Raw genomic sequence first — 15,953 nt, 5'->3', positions numbered from 1 at the left:
GGGGCAGGCCGGGAATGCGAGTCGGGATTGGCCGGCGCGCGCCCCGCTTTCCAGCGTGCCGGGCAGCAGGAAGCGGCGGCAGTGGAGCGGGAAGCGGCGCGGCGAGGAGCTGCTCCCGGTGAGTCCCCGGCGGAACCGCCTCCCCACCCCTCGGGGCGCCGCGTCGTCGGGCCGCGACCCGGCCGGGAATTGAAAAGGGATCGATTTAATGCGCGCTTTGATGACGTAATAAGGACTAACGAGGCGGCGGCGCTGCCGAGCGCCAGGCTCGGGCCGGCAGCGGTCCGGTCCCCTCTCGGGGCCCCCCGCGGCACTCCCGTGCCTGCCGGCGCCGCCCGCACCGCGCTCAGATCTCCCGTGCGCGGCGGGCCCTGGGTGCGGGCCAGGCCTTCCGCCTTCGCTCGCTCCGGGCACTCGGCGGTCGCTCATTGGTTTCTGCGCCTGGGGCGAGCGCTCCCCGAGCCTCGCAATTGGCGGGGGTCGCGCTGACTGACACCGGCGACCTCCAATGAGGCCGCGGGTGGCCGCGGGGCGCGCGGGCCGCAGCCCGCGGGAGGCGCGCGCGGGTGGCGGGAGCCCCGGGTGGGGCGGAGGAGGCGGGGGCGCCCCCTGGCGGCCGCTGTGCCCACGATCCCGGCGGGAGCGGCACCGACCCCTTGTCCGCGCCGCGGGGCCGAGGGCGGGATCCGGGTCGGGATCGAGCCCCGCGCCGAGCTCCAGCGTTGGTTTCGAGGAAAACGCGCGGCAGTGCGCACGAGGAATCCCTGCTAATGCTCCGCACAGCCCGCGGCTGCCCCTTGCCCAAGATGGCGGCGGTGCGGGCGCTCCGCAGCGGCTCCGGCGGGTCCCCGGCACAGCCCCCGCGCCGCGGGACCGGGCGCGCCCGGCGAACGGCTGGGCCTGGACACCGGGAGCTCCGGATGGAGCCCGGGAGAGCAGTAATAGTAACACGGCTTCATTCAGGTGGATCTATAAAAGCACCTCGGCGAACTACGTGCGCCTCACTTGACATGCGTGCAGGGCTCATACGGCTAAGGCAGTATTTCAGTGAGTCTTTCCAGGAAATTGTGCAGACAACTGAAGTGGTCCAGTCCCTGTCCCTCATCTGTGAGCCCGCTCATAAGTAGGAATTTGGATCACTTCTGTCCATCTTCCTTGGCTGCTTTGTTTTCCCGACTGTACTTTCCCTCCGTCCTCCAAAGCAGTCACACTCCTACTGAACACGTGCTGTCTGGTCGGGCCTTTTTGTGCAGTATGACTGAGGGTTTTATAATGAGGATACCGTGAATGCTGCAATTGCGTTTACATAGACAGTAAATTCACATTTTTACTAGTTCTGTATAAAGTAATGAACTGCCTAACATAAGTTTCTTACTATTTTTCATAAGAGTTCTCAGAAGAAAAAAAAAAAAAAACTTTTTAAAGTATCTTGTGTTTGCCGAGCTAAGGTTGCTCTATTATTTTGGGGTTTGGGTTGTTTCTTTAAGATACCCCTGCAGTCAGTTTGGAAGTAAAGCGAAAATCATGGGAGGTGAAAATGATGAGAGTTGGAGATAAAATTTTTGTTTTAAGGAATTATGCTTTTAACTGCAAATCATCTGCCCTTTTATAATGTGTCAAAAATGAGCAAGAAGAATTAAACTGTGAAGTAGGTAGCTGGCACCTTCCCACATGAGACTTTATGTGAAATAGCAGATGGTGAAAGAAAGGCAGGGACTTCTGGTTGCCTGTCGGAGACCCACCATTACAGATGAGATGAAGAGAATGCAGAAGCAGCATCTGCTCCCTTCCACCTCATCTTCCCCTGCAGGCTGGGCTCCTCTGCCCACTTGAAGACCCTGACAGTTGTTTCTGGTGCAGAATATGGAATATGTAGAATTTTCTTGCGGAAGAAATTGCTTTGATGCTTGATCTTTGTGTACTGCCAAGCCTCTTCAACAAGAAGGGAGATTTAATCCATGAAACAGAGAGCAGCCAACAAGCTCTAAGTAATGTCCAGGTGTTAGAAAAACAAATTACTTGTTGGTAGAATTGCCTCCTTAAGCTTTTTAAGCTTATGAAGACATAGTTCAGTGATCTCAGACCTAAGGGCAGGCTAACAAAGCCTGGGAAGATGGGTGTGCCACTGACAGTGGACACAGAGAATACAGAATTTAGGGGCCACAGGGACACAAAGCAGAAACCCCAAAATGAGGAAGAAACTAATAAAGCAAACCAGCAGTTGTGCTGTAATCAGTTCCAGCTGGGTAACAGGTAATTCTGGCTGGAGGAGATTGCAAGGACCAACCCAAGAAAGCCACTGATCCCAAAGAAGAGAGACTGAGCGTGTGGACTAATTATTAGCACGGGAAGCAAGAAAATCATTGACCAGTAGAAAAGAGAATACTAATTAATAAGAGAACTATGTTACTTATAACCAATGAACACTAATGCTTTTGCTTGCTAAAATGTATAATTAGTAAAAAGTTTTTATAGTTGGATACTTGATTTGTGGAATTCCACTGGGCACGCAGGCTTGCACAACTCTGAAATAAATAACCAGTGTCACCTTGAGTGTGTAGTTACTGGCTTGTTGCACACTACAGTAACAAATCTGAATTTCGTGGGCAACATTTCTGTAGTTGGCAATGTAGCAATAGCAGGTAGGGCTGGATTGTCCTAAGTGGTTGCTTCTGCTCTACTTATTTCATTCTCTAGGCAAAACTTCTTCATGGGTGACAAGAAGGAGTGTGTTTTGTGGGGTAAACAGGAACTCCATAATTCTTTTTTTCTCCAGCATTCTAAGTGTAAGCCACGTTAGTGTGGGAGGTGAAGATGAGTGTTGCTGCATGGATCTGAAGTAATTTTGCCTGGAGGTAATTTGTGAAGTGCTTTCGTTGAGCATTTCAATGCTCTCTTGAGGTTCTTCTGCATAAGCAGCAGACTGCTGTCTGCATCTCATCCACAGGCACTGCGTTCTGCTAAATCTCACCAGGTCTGAGATCCTCTGCAACTCCCATCCCCAGCTCTGTTTATTGTGTCAGTAAGGGAGGAAGGGATACCAGATTACAAGCATTATGTGTCTCTTTCAAAAGGCTGACAGAGAACACTTTACAGAGTAACAAGTGTAAGTAGGATAGGTGAACAAGCTTGACAGATAATGAAATCCCTGGCAATTGTGATGTACTCAGAAGTTGAAAATTGCTGCTCTGTTACATTCCTATTTAAAGGAAGTAAACATCTTGTGTTCATGAGCTGCAAAATGTGACTTAAAGATAAAAGTTTTAAGAACAGTCTGTTAACTAAGTAGATTGGTGGGATTGCAAGAAGTAACTGTATGAAGATTCTGAGATTATGTTGAATAAGTAGCTGCGGAGATGTTGCATCCCTGCAGTATTTGCTTTGAGGGTGGTGGGTCCCTGCTGAGTGTAGGATAAAGAAATGCCCACTTCAGCTGTTTCTTCATGTGTCCAAATAAGACAATATTCCACATCATTAACTGTGCCATTTTCTACCTGTCAGCTAACATTGGGTGAAAAACCTGTTAGCAAGACAGTTTTTCTGTTGGTTTTATAGTACTGGCAGAAGTGCACGTTAGTTCACATTTTTATAATAACCTGACTGTGCAAGTATTTACTGAGTGGCACAGTATTCTTATTCTCATACCACATTTGTTTTGCAGACCAGGCCTTTTGCCATGGAAGCTGAGGAAACGATGGAATGTATCCAGGAATTTCCTGAACACTATAAAGTTATTTTGGATAGACTGAATGAACAACGTGAGCAGGACCAGTTTACAGATATCACTCTGATCGTCGATGGTATGTACAGGCCTGAGAACCCATTGGTATTCAGAGAATTCTGAAAGCTGTGCTGGGGTGCTGTTGGATTTTTCATGGTCAGGTGTCAGACTGGGTTGTGAACAAATTCTTGGTTCTGTACCTGTATGCAAATCACTTGCAAAGTTTCATGGTGATTAATAATTTTGCTTCTGCTTTCCCAAACAAGAGGCTAAAATATTTTCAATAGGAGCCCTCTTTGAAGCTGCTGTGGTATATTTAATGTGCTAAGGATTCCCAAAACACTGGTAAAATAGTTTTTTCTGTCTTGAGCTGTCTGACTGCTCAAGTATTTGTAAAAGAGAACTTTTACAAATACTGTGTTTAAATTAAAAAAACCCACACCTTGAAATATTATTTACTTCTCACAGCAACTTCTCTGGTATCTGTCTGTTATTTTAATGTATACTTAAAAAGTGTGAAAGCACACACACTTTTTATATGTGTTCTAAGGGCATAAGAACTGTTTTAAAAGGATGATGAAGATACAAGTGCTTATTATCTCCTTGGAAAATGTGCTGTGTGGTAGGTCACTTAAGTCTGTGTCATATTCCAAACGTCTTAGAATGGATGAACACTACAGGGAATATAGACAGTGTCCACTAGGACAGAGTTAGCTAAAGGACTGCCGCCTGATCTTTAAAAGGATAGCAGCAACTCACTTGAAGAAAAAGGATCCTACAGAGTCTAGATTAGTAGGAGGTAAGCAAATGAAGAAAAAAATACCCTTCCGGGACAGCCACAATTTCATTGACAGTGCTTTCCCTGAATGTTTGCTCCTGCTCTTTCATTATCAAATCCATGTCTTGAACTCAGAGCTGGGTTTGTGTGCGGCTGTGTAGTTATAATCCATGTTGCTTCCTTTATCCCTGTACTGTTGAGTCCACTGAATGTTCATGCCTCCAGTGGGGGGAAGAAATGCAGACTGGCAGAAAAAATAGAGCAGAACTACTTTTGCTCTGTGGTGTTCATGCTGCTGGTGGTGGTAATGTACATCAGTCTGTAGGAGCAACAAAAACATGAGACATACAAAGCTGGGACAAGACATACCGAAAAGAGTTTGCATAGAAACTTCCCGTAATTCTTAAATATCTGAAAAGAGAAACATGTGAGTGAGTGAGTGAGTGAGTGAGTGAGTGAGTGAGTGAGTGAGTGAGTGAGTGAGTTCTCCAGCTGATGAAATTGCCAAGCTTTAGCAAGGTCAGCAATGTCAGCAAGGTTTTTTGTGAGAAGGGATGAGCCAGCTGCAGTAGTGTCCTGTGTTATAAGGAGAAGCAGTCGGTATATATGCTGCTGAAATAGATACTTACACTGGGTGGCCTTTTCTTCTCCATCTGCATTTATTCTGCACTACGGAGAGAAGAGAGTGTTACCCCAAACCAAACTTTTTGTCTCCCTTTGCAGGTCACCATTTCAAAGCTCATAAAGCAGTTCTTGCTGCCTGTAGCCAGTTCTTCCACAAATTCTTCCAAGATTTCACTCAGGAGCCTTTGGTGGAGATTGAAGGTAATCTGACTTGTGCAGATAAAAAGCATTCAGAGTTGTGTGTTCAAGCTGGAAATTATTGTAGCATTCTTAGTACAGGCCAGTGCATAGAATCATAGAATGTTTAGGGTTGGAGTAATAGAATGTTAAGATCACGTAGGCCCAGCGTCCCCTGCCATAGGAAGGGATGCCTCCCACTAGACCAGGTTGCTCAAGGCAATATCCAGCCTGGCCTTGAACACTTGAACATACGTGGTCATTGCAGTTAACTTTCTAGATATTAGTTCTTGAGTTGTTCTGAGGCAGCTACCATCACTGGCAAGAAAATCTCCCTGAAGAAAAGTCATAATTAAATTAGTATTAAATATATTGGAAGGGAAAATATGAGATTATATGGTGCTTTTTTTTTTTTTTTTTTTTTCTTCTTCTTTGCCCTAATACATGGCTAGTGAAAGTCAAGGAGATCCTGTATATGTTTTTAGGACTAGCAGTACTACACAAAAGTTTTCCCAAAGAAAAGCCATTCTGGTCAACTGAAAAAGGCTGTCAGTTATGGCTAATGGCAGATGCCTTGGCTGGGATGCAGGAGCAAAACAGACATGGGGCAATACTTATGTGGTAGGTAGGGAGGAAATTAAATTCCTGGAGAAGCATTTCAGCCTCCAGGAATAGTATTTTTATGTTTATATGTTATTGAGACAGCTTTTTGTCCATCTTATCATTCTTTTTATCTTTGTAATAGCAAAACTCCACAGTTGTTCCAGACTCACGTTTCTCTAGTAGATTTTTTTATTCCAACGTGAGTGAGGTTGGAACTGGTGATTATAAAGGTCTCTTCCAATCTAAACCGTTCAGTGGAGCCATTTAAGGATGTGATCTTTATGAAAGTGTGGCTACAGTACTGTGATCAAAATGGTGTGCAGGCAAGTGTGCAGGATTCACTGGGAGGATGAGCCTGAGGAATTGTTAAAGGTAACTTGTTTCTCTTGCCTGTATACAGGTGTAAGTAACATGGCATTTCGTCACCTAATTGAGTTCACTTATACAGCAAAGCTAATGGTACAAGGTGAAGAAGAAGCTAATGATGTTTGGAAAGCTGCAGAGTATCTACAGATGCTAGAAGCAATCAAAGCACTTGAAATCAGGTAGGCACATAAGCCTCTTCCCAACACTGAAGGAGAGAATTTTAATCAAGCTTTTGCAAGAGCTGGCTGCCAGTATTTTGCAGTGCTGTTCCTTATGCTGGAACTTCTTTAATTTGTGTATAACCATGTATTCTTCTACTGTAACATACATGTCAGAATTACACAAAGTAAGCAAGAATGTCACATTTATTGGGCTACAACTTGATGACAAGTGACATAGCTTGTAAATGTTGCTGATGTTGTAGGGTTGTGACTCTGTGGTAACCGATAGTTGGTCTCTGTGCTGTCTGTGGCCCACACCTGATTGACACCTGGTTGTGCAGTGACAGTGTGTCTCTGGTAATCAGACAACATTAACAAGTGTGTGCTGATGTTTTGATTTCGTGCAGCTTTCTCCTGTTTCTGAGAGAATAAGCAGTGATCTTAAAACCTCTTGCTGCAAAATTAACCTCTCAAACGTCTTGAATGAACTGTAAAAGTCAGTAACTGTTAAAGACAGTTTCATCTGGGTTCAATAATCAATCAAATGTTGCTGCAGCACCTGTTATCCAGTACCAAGAATTGTAATCCATTGGCAAAGTCGAGCTTGAAAATGGGGGTGCCAGTCCCATCATGCTGTTTTTCATCTCCTTCCATTTCACTTCCATAAAGGGCTCTTATGTTCTCATTCCTTCTGCATGCTTCACTGGTTGCTTTTGGTACATGATCCAGGAGCTCGTTGGATTGTACCTGTCATCTTGTAGACATCAGAAATCCGGGCTATATGAAACTGGATTTAGCTCTGTTTTCTTGTGTGTGAACAGACCAAGGCACCATTTATAAGCTGTGGCCTGCATTACATCATTAGTTACACATCTGACAGTATGACTTGGAGATACTGGGCGAAGTCTTGTCTCTTGTTACTAGAAAGCCTGGAAGTGATAGGGAGTGCATTACATGAAAGGATTCATCGTGGTGCTGAAGAAGGTTAAAAGCACAACTTACTCCAGTCAGTCTATTTGATGGGAAGATAGCCACTTATTTTTGAAACTGATGATGAGTAGTAAAATCTGCAGCACAGTATTGCAGTGGATGACTGGAAAGCACTGACCCACTCAGCTGTGTCTGTGTTTGAGATGCCGTGTGATCCCTGACACTTTGTAGGAAGGGGGTTGTGTGTGTTATGCAGGGGGAACAGCACAGAACTGAGGGTTGTGTTTAAGCCCAGAAGATTAAACTACAATACTCCTTTCACATGCTGGTGGCTTTTTTTTAGGTCAGCTGTTAGCAGTGTGCCTTCCTAAATTATGGGATATGTTAACCCTTGTATGTATGACCATTGTGTGAAGCCACAGCTGAAGTGTTTTCTGACAAGCTCAAAGTACTGCTTGCAGTTGCAGACACTCCAGAGCTTAAGAGGCGAATAGCATAAGAGGGGCTTGAACTTTATTTCTGAGTAGGCAGGCTAAATAATTAATTATTTTAGAGAAGTTTTCTTTCTAAGTACAGAATTTCACAAATCTTTAGATAAGTCATTAGGTTAACTGGCTTTTCTTCTTGGTAGATATTTTTATCATTCAAGCAGAACTATTTACTTTAAATACTTAAAAATATTTTATCAATTTTAACTTTTATTTTAGTTATTTTATTGTACCAAGGAGTGTAGATTAAGGACCGATTATGTGTCTGATGTGCACACAGATTGTGTGTCTGATGTGCACACAGATTGTGTGTCTGATGTGGGCATCATTCAACTTCGAGAAACAATGAGGGGAGCGCTGGGTGCAGAACCTCATTACTAGGCAGGAGTTATGTAATTGCTAATTGATCTTAACCATGTTTATGCAAATGCTTTTCAGGAACAAAGAAAATTCATCACCCTTAGAATCAAATGAAGCACAAGGTAAAAATATACCAAAAAAGAGGAAGATTGCTGAAACCTCTAATGTTATCACGGAAACACTGCCATCTGCAGAATCAGAGCCTGTTGAAATTGAGGTTGAGATTGCTGAAGGGACGATGAAAGTGGAAGATGACAGCATTGAAACCCTTGAAGAAGTAGCTTCTGCAGAGCAATCCATAAAGTACATACAGACAACAGGTACATCAGATGAATCTGCTTTGGCTCTTTTGGCAGATATCACCAGCAAGTATCGTCAGGGAGAGAGAAAATGCCAGATCCAAGAAGAAGGTGATAGTGCAACTGACTCCTCATGCAAACAGGTAGAAGGTATTGAAATTGTGGAACTTCAGCTGTCACACATGAACAATTTATTCCACTGTGAGAAATGTAACCGTTCATTTAAATTGTTTTACCATTTTAAGGAACACATGAAAACACATTCTACTGAGAATTACAAATGTGACATATGCAATAAAAGATACCTACGAGAGAGTGCTTTGAAACAGCACCTCACCTGTTACCACCTTGACGAAGGTGGTGCCAGCAAGAAGCAAAGACCTGGCAAGAAAATACATGTATGCCAGTACTGTGACAAGCAGTTTGACCACTTTGGGCACTTTAAAGAGCACCTCCGAAAGCACACAGGTAAGAGCATTGCTACTGTCCTGTGCATGTGGCCTTCATTCTAGTATTTTGGACTTTTGCATGTTTTGGGGAAATAGATAATATGCTGAAGAAAATAAATGAGTCTTGAGTGCTAGAAATACTTGGCTTCTAGTTATAACTAAAATGGTGGTATGTCATTTTGTTTATCTCTGTTTTTTTTGTTTTCCACTGATGTAAACTTTTGAGGGATTGAGTTGATTAAAAATAGGCACCTGAAACCAGAAAGTAGTAAGGAAGCTTCTCTGTCAAGTCTATTAAATCTTAAGGATTTTTTTTTTTCAAAATACTTCCTTAAGGCATGTCCCCTTCCTCAAAAATACCAAACTGAGAAACTACCTTTTATTTTCAAAATTTTCTAGTAAGTTTTTCTGGGAAACTTGTTCCAGTGCATCACCACCCTCTGAGAAAATAATTTCTTCCTAATATTTAACCTACTCTGTTTCAGCTTAAGGCCATTCCCCCTTTGTCATTATCACTACATTCCCTTGTAAAAAGTCCCTCTCTGGCCTTCCTGTAGACTGTCTTTAGGCACTGGAAGGTGCTCTTAGACCTCCCTGAAGCCTTTTCTTCTCCAGCCTGAAAAACCCTCATGCTCTCAGCCTGTCTTCACAGCATAGGAGGATCTGCTCCATGAGTTTTAGGGGAGGGGAGACTGACTGGCCTGTAGTTCCCCAGGTCTTCCTTATGTCCCTGTTTTGAAAAGGGTTATGCTTCTGCTTTTTCAGTCATCTTGAACTTCACCAGACTGCCACACCTCAAATTTTATGGATAATTGCTTAACAACTTCCTTCACCAGCTCTCTCAGGACCAGCAGTTGCATCTCATCAGGTCCCATGGACTTCTTCATATTTGAGTTTGTCCAGGAGCTCTTAAGTCATCAACGCACGCTCAGCCATAGAATCACAGAACAGTGTGCACTGGGAGGGACCCTGAAGATCATCTAGTTCCAAACCCACTAGTTTCTTGGGCAAAGTCCATGATTTTTGACCTGCAAGACTGAAGGCATTTAGCACCCTCTGCCTTCCTGTAAAAACTTTACAAAAATGTAGTATTTTATAACCAGTGAGGGGAATGTTCCCACCATTTAACATCTTTCTATAGCTTTCTATAGGTGTGTAAGTGACACTTAAATCTATTTGTGAATTCCTTCTGAAAAGCTAATTAGGAACTTGTAAGTATTTCTGAAGATTGTTTTTCCACTTCAATATCCAATAACTGTTGCATGCCTGAAAATGCAGACTTTTAAACTAGCTGTGACTGATCCTCCTGGTATTTACTGAAATGGCTCAGCCTCTTTCGGAGTTCATTATCCATTTGTTTCTAGTGGTGTTGGTGTCAGTACCTATACAGATTATTACAGACTTTCAGAGGAAACATGGACTTCCAGGTCTTTTTGTAATTTAATTTGCTCATATGTCGTTGTGTTTGTGCATGGTGCAACACCTTTTGTTCATTACCACTTGATGACAGCATAGTGCCTTGGATGATAAAAAGACCTGCTTTCAGCTTCCCCTGCTGTTGTCCTTAGCTGGTTTCTATGTTTGATACCATGGTTGAACTGAAGTGGCCAAACTTAGAGGAATTTTTATCTTGCTTGTGCCCATTTATGTCCCTCTGTGCTTTCTCTTTGGGATATTTTGGGGGAAAGTTGGGTGCAGTGGGTTTTTTGTTTTAGTATTGATGCACTCATTTCATAATCATTCTGTGCCGGCTTTGTTTTCTGGAGCTCAGTTTCAAGCATAAGGTACTATTACTGAAAATAAAAGGTTATATTATTTAAATAATTCCTTCTTTAATATGTCACTTGACTAATGTTGATTCTTTAATTGTAACTATTATCAGATGAGAAGTGTGAAATCCCTGCTCCTTCTTTAAAATTCTTGCCCAGAATAGAAATATAATTTCCACAAATACCTTAAAAGCTACTAGTAGTTTTCTTCTGAGTGAGAGTTATGACTCTACATCAATTTTTTGCCCTTTTCAATATATTGAATTTTGAATATTGAAAATACTGAGTTTTCATCTCTCTTTCTGCAGAATAATCCAGTTTGCCACATCTTTACAGCGTATTTATCAACCTAGGCAAGAGAGAGAGAGAGGGGTGGGGGAGAGCCCTGAAAGAAGACTGGGTGGTTTTATACACTTACAAATCTTTGTATCTGTCTTAACAGGTGAAAAACCCTTTGAATGTCCAAACTGCCATGAACGTTTTGCTCGGAATAGCACGCTCAAATGTCACCTGACAGCCTGCCAGTCTGGAGCTGGCGCTAAAAAAGGAAGAAAGAAGCTGTATGAATGTCAGGTGGGTAACGGAAGTAGGTGAGTCTGAGGTTAGGTACCTCCCTCCTTCAAGGAGCATGGGAGGACTGAACAGGAGGAGGCAGTGAGAGTGGGCTCATGTCTCTAAGAGCTACTTCAGTAAAATAATACTGAATCACAGAATATGCTGAGTTGGGAGGGACCCACAAGGATCAAGTCCAACTCCTGGCCCTGCACAGCACCATCCCCAAGTCACACTGTGTTCCTGAGAGCATTGTGCAAACATTTCTTGAACTCTGTCAGGCTGGCGCTGTGACCACTGCCCTGGGGAGCCTGTTCCAGTGCCCAGCACCCTCTGGGTGAAAAACCTTTTTTGATATCCAGCCCAAAGCTCCCCTAAGACAACTTCAGGCCATTCCCTGGGGCCGTCACTGGTCACTGCTGCTCCTCTTCTAACAAGGAAGTTGTAGATGGTAGTGAGGTCTTTGGATCACATTCAACCACAATATGCAGATAAATCCTCACAGCTAAGTATCTCCATTTAAAATGATGGAATTACTGATGTGGAGCCTCGCAATACTTAAAATCATAGAGATTCTTCTGGGTAGTCTGCATTTTACTGGTCTTTCTCCTTCCTTTTCAAGGCTCTTGATACACTGACTGAGGCCTTTCCCAGTTCTAAGCATGCTTCACTAAAAGTGAAGTTCAAAATACAAATTTTGAATAAAAAATACGAAGTCCAAAATACAAATTATTATTTAATTTCTTGTTCTATTATTCGCTGATGCCAAACATACTGATTTTGTCTAGAAAGTAATTCCAATTTATGATGGCCATCTGTAGTATTTTTTAAGCAAAATAAATGCTATAGAGATTGCTAGGCCCCTGTATGTAACTGACATTTGAAAAGTTGAGATAAATCTTACTTCACTTTCAAGTCATAATTCATTTTCTAAACTTCCTCATCCTCTCACAGATGTTGCGAATGTGGATTTGTGTCTCTTCAGCCTGCAGAAACTGCAGTGATTCTTGGAAAAATTTTTAGTTTTTCTCTTTAGAACTAAATTTGAACAAATCTTTGTTCAGTGAACAAATAGGAGAAAAAAATTGTGCTTTCTTGATGAGTCCTTTGGCGCTCTTCAGGTGTATGCCTTGAATACTGAATTAGATTCTGTGTGGCAAGAACAGTAATTATATGCTTGGGCATTGCTAATAGTAATTATCTTAATGTATGACTAAGTAATTTTGAGTGCTTATCTATAATATTAGTATTTAAAATACTGTATGTGCAATCTCTTTCTGAAGTGTGAGCCTGGGGGGAAAAAGAGTGTGGCAATAGTATTTACAACTCATTTTAGCAGACTTCAGCAGCAAAATTGATATGTTTGTCTTGACTACACAGACCTGCTCTTGAGCTAATCCTGTGAGATACTCCTTCCATCATCTTTCTGTGCTTTTACTGAAAATTATGAAGAGATAGAACATCCTGTTTCAAAACTGTTTACCAACAGTGAAGGGGTGTTAAAGTGTGTGTTCTTGTTGCTTTCTACATTTGCATGGACAAAGACTCCTCTGAGCCTGTGCGGTTTTTTGCTCCAAGTCTGACTCTACCCCACTCTTCTGTCTCCTCTACCCTGCATCTCATTTATTTCTGCAGTCTCTGTGTGTTGTTTTCCAGCTATTTACCTCGAGTGTCAGCTGAAGGGAAGGAAGGGAAGTCCTGTGCTTTGGGGAAACAGCATGTCTGCTGTTGAGACAGTACTTTTGGCTGGAAGAGAATGAGAAGAATGTAGTTTTAAATGTTTTATCACTCAAGTGTTTTTGGTTTTAAATCACAAAATGGAAGAGTTCAGTCTAGCCAGTTAAAAAACTCACTATGTCATGAGCAAGTGAAAGCTGATAAGGAAAAGTTGTTCAGTAGTACTGCATCTAGAGTTGTCAGTAAAACAACAGTTTGTATTACACTTTCATTGAACCCTATTAATGCATCTTTCCACCCAATCTTTCCACCCAAAACTCTAGTCAGACTTGTATTGATTGGGGTATGATACTGCACATGAATTTCAGATGAGAAAACTTTCAAATGCTCTACTGACTTGTGAATTTTGTAGGTATCTTAGGTATGCACAACTCGAAATAGCTCACCATTCTTAAAAAAGGAATAAATATCAAGTCTTCTGTTCATTTGAAGCTTTCTTCTCAGCTTTTACCTCTAACTTGTATGTTTTTTGAATCCAAGTAGGAAGAAGCTATATAATGTGAAGCCATGATCTCAGATAGGTACCGTATTTTGTCACAATCTTGTTGGCACTGTTTGACACACTGTATCTTTTATTTCAGGTTTGTAACAGCGTGTTTAACAGCTGGGATCAGTTCAAAGACCACTTGGTAATACACACTGGTGACAAACCCAACCACTGTACCTTATGTGATTTGTGGTTTATGCAAGGCAGTGAGCTGAGAAGGCATCTCAAAGAAATGCACAATATTTCAGAACTATTAGTGACAGAAGAGGTTCTTCCAGTGGAAGCTATGGAAGCTGAACCAGTAACATCAATGACCATAATAGAACAAGTTGAGCAAGTGCATGTCCTACCAGTGATTCAGGTACAAGTGGATCCTGCACAGGTAACTGTGGAACAGATGCATCAGGATCTCATACAGGACAATCAAGTGAAAGGCACACAGATGGAGGAACTACAGGAACAAGTGCAGATTAGTTACTTGGAAGTTGAACACATTCAGACTGAACAGGGTGCTGCTGAAGTTCATGTGGAGCAGTTACATGTTGAGCACGTAAATCAAATACAGATGGAAGAAGTACAGGCAGAACTTATAGATGGAACAGACCTTGAACAAGTAGAATATCAAAGTGTTGATCAAGGAGAAACAGAAGAAAAGGATGATAATCAAGCAGATGATGCAGATAAGGAACATCATGAGGAAGCTGAAGACTTAAAAACACAACAATTAGTGGACACACAAAATGCAAAAGTGGATGACTAGGACAAATAATGACACTGCAGTTTTAAGAACGAAATACCAAATTATTTTTGTTAACTTTTACATTGGTTTTTGAACCGTCACCGGTCACCTCTCCGATATGTCCACAGGAATATGAACAAGTGGACCAAAATTAGCTTTCTTCATGTACAATTAAACTTTTCTCATATGTGAAGAATAATTCCCCATTCATGTAGTGCCATGGAACAGAAACTACCACAGACACGGACAACTTTGTGAGATTTTTAGCAATGAATAGCTTGTATCATAGTTACACCATTCCTGGGCATATGTAAAAGTAATTTCACCTCTTTTCCTCTTGCAGTAGAAGCAAAGTCTTGTATAAATTTGCAGGATGCCTGCGGCAGGAGAATCAGTAAAATCTGAGGGGTTCTGCTGTAAGTGGCAATTACGTCCCTGTGAATTTTCAGATCTTAGCTTTCAGGCTGGGCTAAAAGCACTGTTGCTGGAGGTCTCTGAGCACAAAAGTCCTGTGCCTTTTCAACACTGAGTGGTTAAATTTCCACAAAGTTTCTAGAGTTTTTGAGAATTTAGTTCTGTAAAAGGCAATGTAGGTAATGTTATAGTGCTTTATATTTTCGCTTGAAATTGACGGTTACTGATTTTCTTTTTGCATTAAATTTAGAGGTAGGGGGCTGAGGGAGGGAACAGACTTCACTTGGAGGCAGCAGGACACCTGAAAAGGGACACTTAAAAGGATAAGCTTGGTAGAGTCTGTGATAAACATGAATTGGAAGAAAGCTACAAGCAGGCTTTCCTTTTATAAATAATCATTTTTAAAAATGAGTATGTTTAAACATAAACATAGAGACTTGTCTATATGGTATCAGGTTCTTGTTTTTTTTTTTTAAATGAAATTCCAACACTTGACAAAAAGATGTGCTAAACATAAAAGTAAAAGCCATAGGTATGAGTGCTAAACTGTGGATTGAAAAGTAGAAGTGTAAATAGTTTAATCAATATTAGAAAATAAAAAAATACCAACCATTAAATGTTGCATTATTTGTTTCATCCAATATATTACGAACAACTGAGTGACTGGCAATTAAGTGCCAAGTTCCAGTGTTAAGGATTAATCTCATTGTTAATACGATTAATAGCTTTTTACTGTAAAGTTAGATTTGTATAGAAGATGCTTGTCTATGGTCAAGGATGTTAAGAATGTCTTAATTACCACTGGAGGTTAGAGGTGCTCCAAACTCCTGAAGAAACTTTATGTTCAAAGCCTTAAAAGAAGGAAAGAATTTTTGCAAGGCCCTACTGCTCTTGGCAATACTATAGATCTTAGTTAAAATCAGGCTTTTCTATTCCATCTTCCAATGCAGAACTGCTTCCGGGGATTTGTGCTTTTATTTAGTTTCATTCAAAATTACTGTGTTTCACCACAGCCTTTGAGAAACTGTTGCAAAAGGACCACGGATCTCAATTAAAATTTCAAACAATTTGACAAATGTAACTTGCATTCTTTTTTTATTATGTTTTGTGTTTTCTGAGATGCAAGTAATCTGTGACAAGATTCTATGCAGGAAAAAGGATGTGGCCCAACATGAATCATGAGAGTAAATTTTAGCTATTATATTTATACCTGGCTTCTGATAAGCAGCTTGTCTTCTGATAACAGGGAGGGGACAGGCCTGTTTGTTTAGCTGCTGAGCTCTAAAAATTTTTTATGTA

The 15,953-nt window shown here is 41.7% G+C and overlaps 1 protein-coding gene across 5 annotated transcripts; it reads left to right on the top strand.

The window, feature by feature from the left end:
• The first annotated feature begins 56 nt into the window (after window positions 1–56).
• On the top strand, window positions 57–15,687 carry ZNF131 (zinc finger protein 131). Of its 5 annotated transcripts, XM_083882897.1 has the most exons (8): window positions 57–118; window positions 3,662–3,800; window positions 5,223–5,324; window positions 6,304–6,448; window positions 8,287–8,650; window positions 8,753–8,975; window positions 11,168–11,298; window positions 13,596–15,687. In XM_083882897.1, exons 2-8 carry the CDS (start codon window positions 3,677–3,679, stop codon window positions 14,259–14,261), a joined length of 1,755 nt encoding a protein of 584 aa, XP_083739023.1. In that variant the 5' UTR covers window positions 57–118; window positions 3,662–3,676; the 3' UTR covers window positions 14,262–15,687. The 5 variants fall into 5 exon arrangements, with proteins under 5 accessions (XP_083739023.1, XP_083739019.1, XP_083739020.1 ...); XM_083882893.1 differs by having other exon boundaries at window positions 8,287–8,975; XM_083882894.1 differs by lacking the exon at window positions 57–118 and adding an exon at window positions 2,585–2,642 and having other exon boundaries at window positions 8,287–8,975.
• The last annotated feature ends 266 nt before the right edge of the window (window positions 15,688–15,953 follow it).

The sequence above is a fragment of the Zosterops lateralis genome (assembly GCF_965231275.1).
Source record: "Zosterops lateralis genome assembly, chromosome: Z".
In the NCBI taxonomy this organism is placed as follows: Eukaryota; Metazoa; Chordata; class Aves; order Passeriformes; family Zosteropidae; genus Zosterops; species Zosterops lateralis.
This window is presented reverse-complemented; position numbering and strand designations above follow the sequence as displayed.